We start from the raw sequence: 15617 nt of genomic DNA on the forward strand, positions 1-15617 counted from the left end.
CCCTGCCACCTGACATTTTACAAGACAAGGAGATTTAATCTTTAGAAACAGGAACTTCAGCCCCATGAGTGGCTGATGACTGTTCAGAGGTTTCCGCCCTGGGCATCCTGGAGCCTGAGAAGGAACACAGATGTCTCCAAAAGAAATGTCTTTATTAAGCAAGTCTCCCTAGCTCTCTGGGTTCTCCAATAAAAGGATCTACAGATGGCACGTCTCTCGGTAATGTGCCCCTTACCAGACGCAATATTCATCCGCTGTGCCCATCAATTAGGGGCATTGCAGCCTTGCACAAAGGGCAGTTTTTGAAGGCTGGATTGTTCATAGTGTATGTCTACACTGCAATCTTAGGTGAGGCTGCAGCACACGTAGGCATAGCCTTAAATCTAGCTAGGGCCGCTAAAAATAACAGTGGAGATGTGGCAACATGAGCTGTACAAGCCCATTGGGGACCATACTTGGGTTGCTAGCCCATGCCGCAATCCATGTCCACATATCTTCACTGCTATTTTTAGCCGTGCTAGCAAGAGTAAAGCTAGCATGGGTATGCCAATCCGTGCTGCAATCACACCTCTCGGTGCAGGGTGGCCATACCCAGAGAGAGTGATCCCCCTCCCCTCATAGGCAAGCAAAAAGCAGTTTCCTTACAAAAAGGGGAGAAAGGAAATGATATTAAATTACTAACACTAAAGCTAATCACTAACTATTTACATAGTTCACAGTGGAGCAGAGAGACTTGGACACTATGTTCCAATTCATAGCCAAAGGAGGAAAGAAGGAAGCAAGAGGCAGTTGGGGCTGTCCCACCCTTTATGTCCTCCGTTGGAAGCACGGCCTCAACAGACACCACTGGCCAAGAGAATCCAGACTTGGTGCACATGTGCCCAGTACTCAAGAGTGGAATATACATGGACAATGCATCTTGAAGAACAACTTTCTGTTTCTACCAGAGCAGAGTGAATAATTCACAAAGAATAATATATTAAACAAATGTAGACTCTTTCAGCTCATAAAATATCTACCAGGCGATTGAAATGGCCTTGAATTTATTAGTTACTCAAATATCTTTTTTAATTTTCTACTTTATGGATTGATCGTCAATACCCAAAATTCAAGGTTAGTTTTGATTGGTCAAATAAGTCACTTGAAACTGTATTTGTTCTCTGACTGTGATAGTACTCCAGCACTGATATATGTACACGTGATTGCAAATTCGGCTTTCAGTGCACTTTTTTTAAACCACTAAAACTTGAATGAAGTCCAAATGAATATTCACAGTAAATGTTGTCATTATTTTGCCTGGCATTGTGTTCTAGATTCTATAAATACGGAAGCGATATCTCAATCATTCATCACCCTGGGCAAAATGTTGACACAGATGTACAAGTAATAACTAAAAGGGACATTACAAGGAGAAGTAAGTGTCCACAGGTATATGGCCCCAACTGTTCAATTCTGAACCTACAGATCACATTTTATGCCTTGAAACACAAAATACTCCAGGGCAATGTCCATCCATATGGGTTAGAAAACAAATGAGCACCTTTCTAGGTCTAGGAAAAGTGTCCATTTCCACAGAACAGATTGAGGATAAATTGGAAATCATGTCTCCACCAAACATGGTTATAAATGCTGCAACAAGCGGAGGCTTGTTTGGTATCCCTGTGGAGAACTGGGACACATTTGCATTGTTTTTTATAGATATCATATGCCCCCCAGTTTATCTGTGAGACATTATCCTGCCTGAAGGCCAGGAGTTAAATCAAAGGCAGTTGTATAGGAGAAACCAACCAGGAAGCAAAACAATAGCAAAGGGAAGGCTCTGAAGGGCGGAAGCGGAATACCCCTTGTCTAGCTCCCTCCCGGCTGGAATGGGTTGCTCTTCCCAAGGCGAAAAGACTGGAATCCTAGGGAGTCCTAAATCTCAAAGACCCTAGAAAAGGGGTAGAGGAGGGGAATTGCTGAGCCAAGAGAGGTTGCTCAAGGTATGTCGGGGAAAGTTGACAGACTGATTGAGGCACACAGACAGGGAACATGCTGCAACAGGGCAGTGTGCTTCTCCCTGCCACAGAGGGAATTAGCAGGGCTGAGAGGTACTTAAACTTTCCTTGCCTGCTTGTGCAAGGCATAAGTGTAGGCCTTGTATTGGTTTACTCTTTGCTCTACATGCTTTGTACCTTTGAGGAATGAATAAATACTACTTTGTTTTGCAGACGCTGTTTCTGTGTCACTGCAAACGTATGCTGTGACAGGCTCCCCAGGAGAAACTCACACATGTCAAAACCAAATTGGGCCTGTGTCGTTAACATGGTTGCAAACCAAGGGGCTGCAGCCCAGCGAGCCATCTAAGAGTGGGTGGGCTGCATGATTCCACCCAGAGTAAGGTGCAGGAAGCCAGGCTTACCATGTAAGGGGGGCACTTGAGAGGGACTGAATGGTGTCTAAGGCACAGTTTGCCCTGTAGCCATGACCATCCCAATCATTAAAATGTACAATGCCACTTGCACCTCTGAAATTTTAAACAGTGGGTACACATGGCTTTCTCCAGTAAAAACTGCACAGAACAAAAAACACAACAAAATTGATTCTGGCCACTCCAGACAATGCCAAAATTGTTGACTCCTAATACCACACAGAACATTGGGGGGTGGGGAGGAGGAAAGGGGGGAATCTGCTTACCAGGCACAGCACCAAGATGTCGCAGGATGGATCCTGTATTATTAGGAAGGACTGTAAGGTTCCACCCATGCCTGTTGAATGAAGTGATACACACATTATGTGTCAACATTAAAAACAAACTGGTCTAATAGCTGCTCTACATCTCAAACATTTGTAGTCATTCTTCTGACCTATAGTCTTATATGGATTCTGTACTGAATAGAATAGCTGTAGCATAACAGGCAAAATGCTATAAAAATCCAGATTATCTAATTTTACCTTGAGAATGGTTCAGATTTTCCCACAGGAAAGCCGCTCCCATGTGTGTTGGTATCCACTTTCCCACAGTGCACTGCTACATGGCAATCCTTCTGTTCCACTAACCTCCAGTATTCTTGCTATAGCAGAAGAAGGCGGTAGTAAATGTTTAGTCCAACGAACAGAGTGAGAAAATTCCTTTACATGTTCACCAATCAACAGAAGGTTACAGTGCACTGATACTCTACGTGTTGCTCCAACAAAACATCTCCTCTTAGAGATGGATATACAGAACTTTAAAAATAACAATGAATTAAGACTTAACATCCCTTTTGGAGACTATTTATTTCCATTTTGCAGATGGGGAAACTGAGACTGAGTGGTGAAATGACTTGTGCAAACTCACACAGGAAGACTTTCGCAGAGACAAGAACAGAACTCCTATCCCCCGACTCCCATGCTGGTGCTTCAACCACAAGACCAACCAACCCTCCTGCCTGTCTTTAACTTGTCAGTGCCCTTATTGATGATATTAAGTAATGTCAGCGGGAAGAGCAGAGACAACATCTTAATTCTCTTCCTGCATCAGACACCTTCAACCAGTCTACTGTGCCACTTTGCGATTTAACTTTGCAGAGCCATCCCTAAATCCTCCATACGGAAAGATTTCCCATCCCTAGGTGCTCTCGTGCCCCTCACCTCTATTTCAGCTACCGAAGGCTCCTTGCTGAAGCACATGTTCATGATGTTTCTTGCCGTCCGGTAAAAGGTTGTTAAAGAAACAGACCTACCCTGTGAATCAAGAGAGTACAATTAAAAGTGAAATTAAAAATGGTATCTCCACCCCACACCCCAGTGTTATTTGCTGTGCAAATGTTACCTTACACAGCCCAAAACTGGGAGAGGGGAAAGGACAGAACGTTCTCTAAGAACAGGTACAACAGAGTCCATTGATCTAATATACATTTCTTCCTGGAGCAAGCATCTTAAATGCCATTAAAAGCAGTAGAGGATTCCAGCTTTTATCATGGCAAGCAGCAGCTGATACAGCAAGTGAGCCTATGCAGATGATATTTTAAAACTTGCACCCAGTCAGTTTCCATTTTTAAGGTCTCACTTGTTAAAACACTTTTCCTAAACTCATTTAACCTATTTTTCTGTGCAAACAGATGCTGTTCAGGATAGAACATGCATTACAGGTGGACACAAAAAGGATGAGCTGAAGCTATATTATACTTTATATTCAGTAATTGCATGTATAACAACAACAACAACAAGGCAGCTAGGCATGGTTCAATAACAATATTATTAAGACCAGGGATTGGTATGGGATGGGGGGGGGGGGGGAAGAGTTACAAAAGCGAAATAGTAGAATGTGTGTTGCTTCCTTCGTCCACTACTTTGTCTGCACGATATCCTTTAGATTGTAAGTAGGGTGACCAGATGTCCCGATTTTATAGGGACAGTCCCGATTTTTGGGTCTTTTTCTTATATAGGCTCCAATTACCCCCCACCCCATGTCCCGATTTTTCACATTTGCTATCTGGTCACCCTAATTGTAAGCTGGGTGGGACAAGGAACGGTCTTATTCTGTTTCTATAGAGCACTTAGCAAACTTTTCAATATTCTTTCACGTGTATATTATTCTTATATTATTAGATGCTCACACACGCATATAATAATAAACACATTTTCAATCTAATAGAGATCCATAGGAAGACATAGCATCGGCGCTTCATATATCTGCAACCAGATTGCCAAAGATCTTAGTAAAATATGGAGGTCAAGTTCTCAGTGTATGATCCAAAGTTGGAAATGTGTAAAATAAGCCTTAGAAGTGTTTTCATGTTAGTATTAACTGAGACCATGTTAAAGGCTTACAGGAAAAGAGACAGTGTGGAGACAGGAAACATGCCCTCCCTTTAAGGCTTGGGGATATTGGAACCTTCCTATACCCTCTGGTGAAAATGCAGCCTATATTTAGGTACTTCAAGTTCTTCCATCACTCTAGACTAAGAAAATAACCTTAAAAAGCTAAGGGACGTGAAGGACGACAGCCACTTAGCCACCAAACTTTGCAATATTTTGGTCTGGCCATGGTGATGTGTACCAATTGTAATAGGCCAGGCCAAGAACAAGACTTGAAAAGGAATTTCTGCTTTACAAACATGAAGTTTATCCCTTGTCCCCATATCTACCTCTCTTTCCTCTGACACCCAATTACCTTCCTTCACATTTGCCAACCCTCTTCCTCTCAAAAAATAAAGAAAAACCTAAGATCCACCACCCCAGGATCTAAACTTCTGGTAAATGACCATTTAATCAGTTGGATTATTATTATTATTTTTAATGGTGAAACATGATCTGCTAAATTGCTAAGACTATATTTCTGCTTAGTTTGAGCAAGAACTCTACCCAAGAGTAAACCAGGAACAATTAGACAGCAGGGTTTTTTTTTCCTATAAGAGACTAAGTCTTTTGCTAAAATATCTAGGGTCCTGTCATTTTGTTTTTGTTTGGTTTTAAACTGAATGCAGGGCAATTAGCTGCTACAAGAAGTCTGCAAAATGCCCAGGGCCCCAGACTCTCATAAACCTCAGAGCTGGATGCTCTGTGATACAATGAGCAATTGCCTTCATCTTTTACTGCCCTTGTGAATCTTTTATTGAGGCAGGCTTTTAAAACATGTCCTCAAATTGTTCTGCTCCTACAAACAGTCTTCAAACTTGTCATCAGGGAAGTATATGTACGAGCTGCTAACAAATGCTCCGTAGAAGCTTTTTAGGTTTAAGATGGTTTGCCTGCTACTTTGTCATACAAAACAGAATAGGATTCAGGACTGATCCTCCAAAATTAACTATGTCCTCCAAATTCTGAGATGGGCGGTTGCGCTATCATAGGGAAGAAACCTGCATACAATAGTGGACAGAATCATTTAAAAAAGATTGAGAAAAAATCAAGAACTTCCATCAAAAATTTCACATCCTTCCGCCTTGGCCCGAAAGTCACAAAACATATATGGGCTGATGAGCTTTCGACATGAAAAATTTGACACCATTTTCTTGAGGATCATTAAGAGAAAATATTTTAAGGCTTTGCGCTATAAAATGGAACTGGCTGAAAATAGACTCACAATACAAAATTATTACTGAAGTGCAAAACACCTTTTGAGGTTCCTGAGAAGATTTTAACAGTTAATACTAAGGATCCTCTAGGAACTTAGAAGTTTTAAGCAGAATCTTTGAAGCAGTGAGAAGCCTTAACAGAAGAATAGCTGAATGGCAAAATTCTATTGTGATACTTCATTCTATATACTTTCCCTTTTCTCTCCTTAATAGTAATGTAAGAGTCCTGAAAATTAACTCAAGTCAGGAGAGCCCAGACTACGGCTAAATGAAATTTTTCAGACAGGTTTTTTTGCTGAAAAACCCAAATTCAGGTCAACCAAACATTTCATGAATTTGTGCCATTTTTAGTGAATTGTTGTGGTTTAAACTAATTGTTCTGTCATTATCCGAACAAAACACACAAACCCAGATTTTTTCCTGCTAGACTCGCCAGGGGAGTTAGGCATGCGAAGGAAGAGGTAGTGGTGGTGTGGGAAACCCAGGTTTGAATCTCAGCTCTAGAGCAGGGACTGGAACCCAGTCTCTCCCTCCCAGGTGAGTGCCCTAATCACCAGTCTGTTGGCTCTTCTGGAATGGGGGTATCAATATCTCCTGCTGAAGCAGTTTCACTTTGTATAAATAATTAGCCATTAGAGCGGGGGCTCGAATCTTGGGTTCTCCCACCTCTCAAGCCACCAGGCCACAGAGTCACTCACTCTCTCTCTCTCTGGCCCAATGACTACTCAAGTATTTTATCAAAATATTTTATTACTTCTGTATATGGCATTGGTGAGAACCGTACTTGAAAACAAGTGGTCTCTTCCTAAAAATATGCCCCAATATAACCACAAGATATTAGACTTGATGCAGGAATTACTGGGTGAAATTCTATGACCTGTGTAACGTAGGCAAGGACAGATGAGCACAATGGTCCTTTCTGGCCCTAAATCTATTAATTTACAAAAACCTTTCTTGAAGTGGAGCTAAGGTTGCTGTCACACAATAGGACCTTCCTATCCCTATACCCTTCTGGAACATAAGACTTAAAAACTCAAATATTAGGAAATATTCACTTCAGGTCTTCTCACATATCCCCCAAAAATGTTAGTGTGACAAGAAATGCCACCCTCCCCGCAACAAACATACTTATGCAAGCCAGGGAATCTGCAGTTAAAGTGCTGTTTCATTCATAATGAAACCACACAACCTTAGCCCTAATCCATAAATAGTACGGCTCAGCTAAGGCATCTGCACACTATGGCTGGGAGCCACACTTGACTCACAGCAGGGCAGCTGTTCATTCTGCAGAGTCAAGAACAAAATATTATCTTAAAAACAAAAATGAATTTGCTTTCAGAGCTTGTTCTCGATGCGAGACACCAGTTCTCACTGCATGTTTTTCCTCTACCTCTGTACAGAAAAGTATAAGACACGTTGTGATTTTAGTAACAGAACCGGAGTTTAAGGCTAGGTGGTCAGATTTTGGGGGGGTTGTGTCTCTGGAACCCCTTAAGCAAACATTCTCAAATGTGTACTATATATTCTACCCTGGCCCATACCAATTTTCAAACAGGTTTGAATCTGACTGCATGTGTGGTTTTAAGGAGGATTGCAAGTTTGGTTGTAAGCAGAAAACATGTTGCAATGTTATCTATAGTACCACCCTGTAATTCAAGACTTCCTGTCTGGTTTGGTTCTTGTATCTTGGCTGCCTTTGCTAGATGGGGGTAGCATGAATCATGTCAGCCCTGAAGTTCACTAATATTTAAATAGTTTACGTGCTAAAGCATATGCACATTTTAAAAGTACATTTATTAAACTTCATTAGACCTCTACTTGGTCATGTCACAGTGCCGGGGCAGGACTTAATGCCGTCTCAAGGTCCCTTCCAGTCCTACATTTCTATGATTCTATACTGGGTCCGATATTGCGAAGTCCTGAGAGCCTACCTCAAGGTGTTGAAAGCGCATCGATGAGAGTTTAAGAGCATTTAGCACTTTGCAGGAAGCATTCAGAACTTCGCAGGTTCAGGCTCATTATTAGAGTGTTCATTCCTGAACTTCTCCCTTAATTCTAATGGCTGATTAGGATATTTCTCTGCACAGACTCACTCTTTTTGTGTACGATCTCTCATCTCCCTCTAAAATGTAACTTGGGGAATTTATACTGGTAAGCAGTGGGGTGGTGTTTTCTCCCTTTCGTTAAGGTTGTATGTGCAGATCAGTATGTCCTAGTCATGTTTCATTTGTTATTAAATTCAAGATATTAAGTACAAAAAAGGCCTTTTAACTATGCACAGGGAATATCATTAATGTAGCTGCCATTAGATAAGGCTTGTATCTTAATGTGATAGAAACGTCATTAACAGTTTGTTTTAACATGGGAGTGAGAAGGGAGCCCCAGAACAGAAAGCTCTTCAGCTGACAAATTCTAATGCATTGCTGGGCAGAAGAAATGTGAATGAACTTTCTTAAATGCAATTCATGAGCTTAGTCAGTCTCTAAATAGCTCAACAAAAACTACTTTGGACAGTAACACTGGGAATGCTATCTGTTTTCATTTCATAGTGACAGGAGTGAGACTGGGGAGGGAAAAGTGGTATAGCAGCTTACTGGCCACAGACAGTAAGTACTGTCTATTTCTCCCTCTCAGCACTGCTAAACAATTCAATCTAACTAAAAAGTAGACTGCAAGTTATGATGCCAATTCTTGCTCAATAGTGGGAGGCTGCCAATAAAATACAATGAAAGAGACAACAACCCTTTGTAAACGGGTGTGTTTAAAGTCTGGAGGAACAAGCATTATGACCATTTGTGCTTAGCAAAATTTGGCATCACAGTTGAAAATATTGTTTGCATTTCAATTCGCACTTTCTAAATCTTGTGTATTTTTAGCGACATTAGTTTTGATGGCTCTATCAGGGGAGCAGTACTCTGCTCAACTGGCAAGAAACAGGCGTGAGAGAGAGTGGAACGTTACTTTAAATGTCACTAAAAAATGAAAACAAATGTTGTGTCTGCTAGGATAATTGCTTAGTGTATTTCTTAGAAAGAGTCAACTCCATAGATGGAGGGGGACTAGTGTTCTATGTAGAACATCCACAAAAATAACATTTTCTAGTCTGTCAAGCCCCAGTAAGATCAGGATGGAGTTAATACCCCCTCATCAAACTGCCTGCAGCAATTAATAGTCCAGCAATTGACGCTGGAACACCACTGTGGCCCTTGACTGACTCCAGCTGGGTCTTACCACAGTGCAGCGCAGAGAACATCTGCTTCAATGCTTTCACAGAAGAAAATCAGCAGAAGTGGTCTTTACTACCTTGTATATACACTTGTGTAAGTCGCTAAGAACTCCCTTCTCCTCCTCCTCCTTCTCGATCTCCTTTTCCTGAGCGAAGAGTCGCCGCCTGCCCGTTTTCAATGGGATATCAACTTCTTTCAACTTGTTACGGAAGCCGTTTTTGTGAACCACACCATTGATGAGTCCATTTTTGGGCTCGAACCGGGGCAAGGAATGGAACTTATAGGCGTTTTCTGAGTGTCCCTCCAAAGGACCTTTCCTCTTCTCTAAGATCTCCTTTTCCAGCAGGACTTCCTTCTCTAGTTTCTTGTGCTCCTCAGAGGAGAGGGAGTCATAGGAGAGCAAGTACTGGCAGTAGGCTTCCTGCAGCTTTGCTAGCCTGTCCTGTGCAGTTCTGGGGATGCGTAGCATATCTGCCAGCTTGTTCCATTTCTTGAGGTCAGTCACTTGCTGCATGCCACCCATTTCATTGATCAGCTGGAAAAAGCAGGCCAAATCTAGCTCACAGCCTCCTGGAGTCCGTGTGTGTGGGGTGGTGGGGAGGGAAGAGGGAAACACAGGAAACAGTTAGGAAAATTTTTCGCAGACTGCATTCAACATTTCTTTACTACTTATATAATATCAGATTCTGTTCAGGTGGGACACTCCATTTTCTCAAAATCCTCAGTAATGCAGATACGAAAACAGAATGGAACAGTCAAATATTCAGTGTTTCCATTTTTAAAGTGCCCAAGTTCTGACTAAGATACTCAGATTGCGAAGATTATTTATTAAGTGGATCATATTTTGGTGTTCACACTAACCTTCCCCACGGCTACTTTTGGCCTCCATTTTGGGTTCAGTTGCCACGTCACAAGTTCAAGCCCTAGCTCTGCCTGATTAAGATTGGTCTTCTATATTCCAAGTGAATACCCGACTGATACCCAGCTACTCTGAGGGCATGCCTCCCAATCTCTCTCTCTCCCTCATCTCTCTCCCCACCCTCCTTGAAATTTCATCCACTCAGAAACCTTCCCAGTGAACTTTAGTCAAAACTGAGTTTCCACAAAAAGTTTTGGTTTTGATGAATCAGCATTTTTGAAAACAAAAAAATTCCCAACCAGCTTTATATAGGCGTAGTGCAGAGTTTTTAAACATTGGTACAACACTTTCAAAGTCTGAAGCATTATATAAGAGCTAAGTATTACTATTAAAGCATTTTTCTACATTAGTAAACAAAAACAAGGGGAAAACCAGGAGGAAAAACTGAGGAAAATGGAGATTCATATCTCCATAAGCATCACAAACATGTTTCTGTCAACTCAAACAGATGAAATGTGACTGATCTAAAGTAAAAAGCTCCAGATGGGTCCACGGAGTGGCGTCCTCTAGTAATTTAGTAAGGATGGTTATTTGCATTTTACACTGTGTATTTAGAAACTGCAAGACCATCAGGAGAATGATTCATTACTTTCTGGGAAACTTCAATCAAAGAAAAAAAAATAAAGACTATAAAAAAGCTTTTAAATTCTAGCATAAAGACAGTCAAATTAATGATAAACTTTCCATCCAAAAATAAGAATTTTAAAGAAAATCTCAGTATCACATTTAGTCAAAGGACAGAATTAATCATCAACAGAAAAAGGTTCACAAACTGACCAAAAACTGCCCATAAATAAGGAGGACAACTGCTATAGGAAAAACTAAAAACACAACATTACGATCATCAACACTGTTCCCAAGTCATCCTTATCTCCTCTTTCCATTCTGAGAAAGTCATGGAAACATGAAGGATTAGCAGTCTTTTAATGTGAATTTAATATGACTTGGAAACAGTACTGTAAAACCAGAAAGAAGCATCATCATTCTAAATGACACCTCCACTGCTGCGATGATAGCTACCTCCTCTCAAACCCAATCAACAGTCTGTCCTGTTCAGATTCCTCTACTATGCCTTTTAGCATAGCATCTGAGCTGTATGTGTGCATCTCCTGCAAATTAGCCATACTGTCTTACAGTATTTCATAGCTGTTCTCAGATTTCTCATCTCCTCCATTCTCTTCCTTGACCATTTTTCCCTACCCTTCAGCACTTTCCTTTGAGGCAAACTCAGTGACGAGGCTCAGGAGCCTGGAGACACATGGAAAATTTTTGCAAAGTTTATCAACAGTGCTGCAACTGAGGCAGAACATTTTGGGGGGAGTCCCTTATTAAAATGTTGATAGCGCATCACTGGTTAGATGACAAAAATGCCTGAGCCTGGACCACAGGATAGTTTGTACTGGTGCTGAAACAATAGGCAACGATTTTCCAAGTGTTTGACAATGCTCTAGGGTAGGTCAAAGGGCAGAACAAGTATGTCTTGTGTAGCAACCATTCCTAGTTGAAGTAGTGCAACTTCCACCTACGAGGAGAGGGGTGGTGAGAGCAACACCATGGGAGAAAGGAAACAAATTTGAGAGGTTTTTGTTCCGTTACTTGTAATCCTTCACATAAAATCACACCCAAGCAACACACAGCTTTTTTGCTCATGCACCATTGACAAACAAATGGAAGGTATATGATCTGTATGAAGCTGAGTAACATCCCTTCAATTCTGAAAGATTATGTTAATGGCTCAGTTTCATATTAAATGGCTTTGTAATACAACATAAATATCTGCATGCTCAGTTTAAATCACCAATCTCAAAACACTTCATCACATGCTTAAAAATGTAATGTTCTCAAGCACAACAAGATGGAAGCTACTTCAGAATGTCAGAGCTTGAGTCCTCTCACTGAATACGTATGCTGTACTACTGTGGGGGCTTTGTAACACCTGCCCTCGTTAAAGATTGTTAAATGGTTTCAGTTACAACTCCATTTCACATGATCATAACTTTCTGAAACAAACACTCATTTTTAGGGTGAAACTTCCAGGGCTCATAGCAAATGGCTGAAATTGGAGACTTGGCAAGGGTTACTAAGGACTCATCTGACAGTTTAAAAAAAAAAACCTTTTGATTTGACAATGTTGGGATTATTTGAAAATTGAAATACTGAGCAAGCTCAGTGAAAAAAATGTAAAAAAAAAAAAAATCTTCAGGTGTGCATTTAAGGCCACATCCTGGCCCCACTGAAGTCAATGGCAAAACTCAATGATCTTCAGTGGAAACGGGATTTGGTCCTTACAGCAGGAGTATGCATGTGTGCACACTTGTTATTTCAAAGAATTTAAAATCTCTACTGCTGAAGCCAATCTATTTCTAATCCATGTGCTCTGATTACCTTCAGATTTCTCTTCCCCTTCTCCTCAACATTTTGTTTGAATTTTAAACTTAAAATACATAGGAAATTAAATGTGTAAAGATTAACAGTAACACAATCTTAAAGCTGTGAGACCAGATACGCAAGAGCCAGGAAATTTAATCAAAAAGTTAATGTTGCATCAGTAGGTGTTAACGCTGCCATATTGCACATATGTTGTATTTTCCTCTTTCCCTTGCCAATGTAACATGAATTTAATACTCCTCGTTATTAACATACAACCATTACAGATATTAGAAATGCCGAAGGATCAATTTAATTCTGCTAGAGTAATCTTAACTTTTGGAATTCCCTGAACTTTTGAGTAGTTGATCTCACAACTTAATATTACAGCAATCCTACTTTTCTTCAGGTATTGTACTGTAGAATACTAATCCTTACTCCCTTTTCTTAAATCCTGTTGAAATATTGTACTGCACATTACAGAGGAGTTCTTGGTTAATATTATAATCTTGCAATGTCTGAATTCTTTTGTTTTCTTCTTTTTTCATGTATTTATGTTGTGAAAACTGAAATAAAGTTTTAACATAGAAAAAATGGTGTGTACACCTGAGGTAGAAAGAAAGGAGTTTTCTTTAAACAAAGTAATGTGCAGAGCTGCCTCCCAGGGAATAATGCCTCAACTACAAAAGTAGTGCCTCAAGTTGTACTGTTAAAGGTCTCTGAGTTATAACTTGGTTAGAAGTTACTAAAAAAAGAAGTGTTAAATAAAAATTTGAAGCAACCAAGATAAATGTATTATATTTTCTAGGCTGCTTAGAAAAAGCAGATTTAAAGTTAAATTTCCTAAAGATTCAAATGTTTCCCTTAACTAGCATGTATGTTCTTTACAAGCCATTGTCACCTTTCTATTACTTATGTCATATCTGACAGCAGACCATAAACCAGGAATTCCTTTAAATAAACAATTCTCACTCAGGCATTAGCCATGGCAGCTACCTGCTGGGAGAAATAATGAAACCGCCATTTTGCAATGAACCACATTTTACTGCTTATTCTTGACACTTAATGGTTGTTAAATGTCTGCAGGTCACTAGAAATTTGTGATCTTAAGTGTCTGGATAACCAAACAGAAGTCAGTTCATAGACCTTTTTTTGTTTGGCTGGTTGATTGTTTTTTTGAAAGAAGAAATTCTGGAGATGGAAAAAGTAAGATTCATTTTCTAGTTTAGCAGCACTACATAAATTGCAACAGAAAACCTCTTTGGAAAACCCCTAAAAACTTCCAATGTAACTTTAGATCAAGAATCTTAATATTTATATTTATTATTTTTACAAGTAAGTTGGAGGGGAAAAGAGATGGTTTTGAAATTTGAGTAGAGAGACCTATGAAGCCTTTTGCCCTAGGTAAAATCAATGAAGAATCAGGCAGTAATAATGTGCTTAAGTGAATCAGCATGGAGAAGCCTGCACTGCACCCACCTGCACGGCACCTGGTCTATGAATAAACAGAGGGAAATCTAGCGTCCTGCAGTTTCACAGGGATTCAATTAATCACACAATCAAATGAAGCACAAAATTTACTGCGCAATGCTTATAAACCGAAGCCAAAGGCCACCAGGAGCCACAGCCCTTACCGATGAGTGGGAGCTCATCCATGCTAATGCCCTGAGATTTGAGGTGCTTCTTGATGCAGGCCAGCCGCTGCACGTTGGGTCCCCAGCGCCTGCTGAGCTTGTGTATGTGCTGAATCTGTGTCACAAACCGCATTTCATCATTCAGCTTGCACTCAGGTCTCCAGTCTGCAGGAGGAATCACCCTACACATCCCATACTTCTCTACCTGAGCTCGGACTGACTCAATGTATATCAACGGGTCATGGAACTCCTTCGCGGAGGGCCGAAGGATGGGAATCTCATCCATCATTGCCCACCCAGACTTGCTACTACCCTTTTCGTGCTTTCCTGTTGAGTCGTGTGGCTTGTGCAAGGACTCAGTTTGAGAGGTAGAATGATTTTCACAGGAGGCATTTTCAGTTTTACCGTGTGCTTGTTTCCCTGGCGTATTCTTTCCAGCAGTGGCTCTTTTCGGCCTATTTCTTTCCAGAATCTTCTCTGGCACTTCCTTTTTCACATGTCCATTCAGCAAGGGCTTTTCCACTGCTGCCTTTTTGCTTGCAGCTTCTGTCAAGCTGACCGCCCCTTTCATTTTCTTGCTGGGTGACTGTATTTTGTCTATATGATTCGTCTCTTCCAGCCTCCTCTTAGAATTGCGCAGCCCCTCCCTCAACTGTCTCCCCACCTCCTTAGTGCATGCCTTTTGGTTCAACTTGCCATTGACCTTGACACCATTAACAGCGATATTGTTAGACTTGGACGCTCCAAGGGATAGCACCTGTTTGCGGGTTTTTGCATTGCTACTTTCTGTTTTCCCTGAGATTGTATGGTGAACAGGTGAACTGGGTTTGTGGTGATTTAGTTTGGTTTCCTTGACCAGTTCTTTCTTGGCTTTGGTGTATGTGACGGTTCCCTTTGTCACTGTTGCAGTGTACTTCACAGTTTTGGATGGTGAAGGTCTGACTTCTCTCATCTTTTTGGCACTGGCTGCATTTGCACCTGGAGATGACATTCGAGTGATTCCGTTGACCTTGGAAACCTTGGAAGCCGGAAGTATTGTAGAGGAAGCAGAAGGAAGAAAAGAGAAAACAAAAAGTAAATTAATAAAAGACTATTTTAATGGAAACACCCACAGAGAACCAAGTCATGCAGTCCTGATGAGGCTGCAGGATATGGCCCCCTTAGCGCAATCTGCATTTCACAGGTTTCACCCAGAGAAGAGCAGGATCTGGACACTTTTTAAAATAAAACCAGAACTGAAAACAAATAAAGTCAAGCCTGCTCTCAGAGTATGAGGCAGGTACCTCTGCCTTAAGGAGAGGGTCACCTGACTCATGCAGCTCTAGTTAATAACACTACTCCATTCCTTATCTACTGTAAAGTCCTTGATAGCATCATGAGGACAGATGCTTGAGTCTATAACTAAAAAGAACTAACCACTCGCCTGTATCTA

General features: G+C 40.9%; 1 protein-coding gene across 6 annotated transcripts in view; it reads right to left on the reverse strand.

Annotated features, from left to right (window-relative positions):
* The window catches only part of JARID2 (jumonji and AT-rich interaction domain containing 2), a 315799-nt gene that overhangs the window by 30566 nt on the left and 269616 nt on the right, over window positions 1-15617 (reverse strand). For all 6 annotated transcript variants that reach the window (XR_010598780.1, XR_010598781.1, XM_065585072.1 and 3 more), the window contains 5 exons: window positions 14186-15203; window positions 9342-9835; window positions 3613-3705; window positions 2935-3053; window positions 2677-2747 (listed from right to left, as the gene is read on the reverse strand). Coding sequence is in view for 4 of the 6 variants with exons in the window: in XM_065585072.1 (XP_065441144.1) it covers window positions 2677-2747; window positions 2935-3053; window positions 3613-3705; window positions 9342-9835; window positions 14186-15203 (1795 nt within the window). In the remaining 2 variants the exon portion in view is untranslated. The remainder of the gene's footprint in view (window positions 1-2676; window positions 2748-2934; window positions 3054-3612; window positions 3706-9341; window positions 9836-14185; window positions 15204-15617) is intronic.

The sequence above is a fragment of the Chrysemys picta genome, chromosome 2 (assembly GCF_011386835.1).
Source record: "Chrysemys picta bellii isolate R12L10 chromosome 2, ASM1138683v2, whole genome shotgun sequence".
NCBI lineage: Eukaryota > Metazoa > Chordata > Testudines > Emydidae > Chrysemys > Chrysemys picta.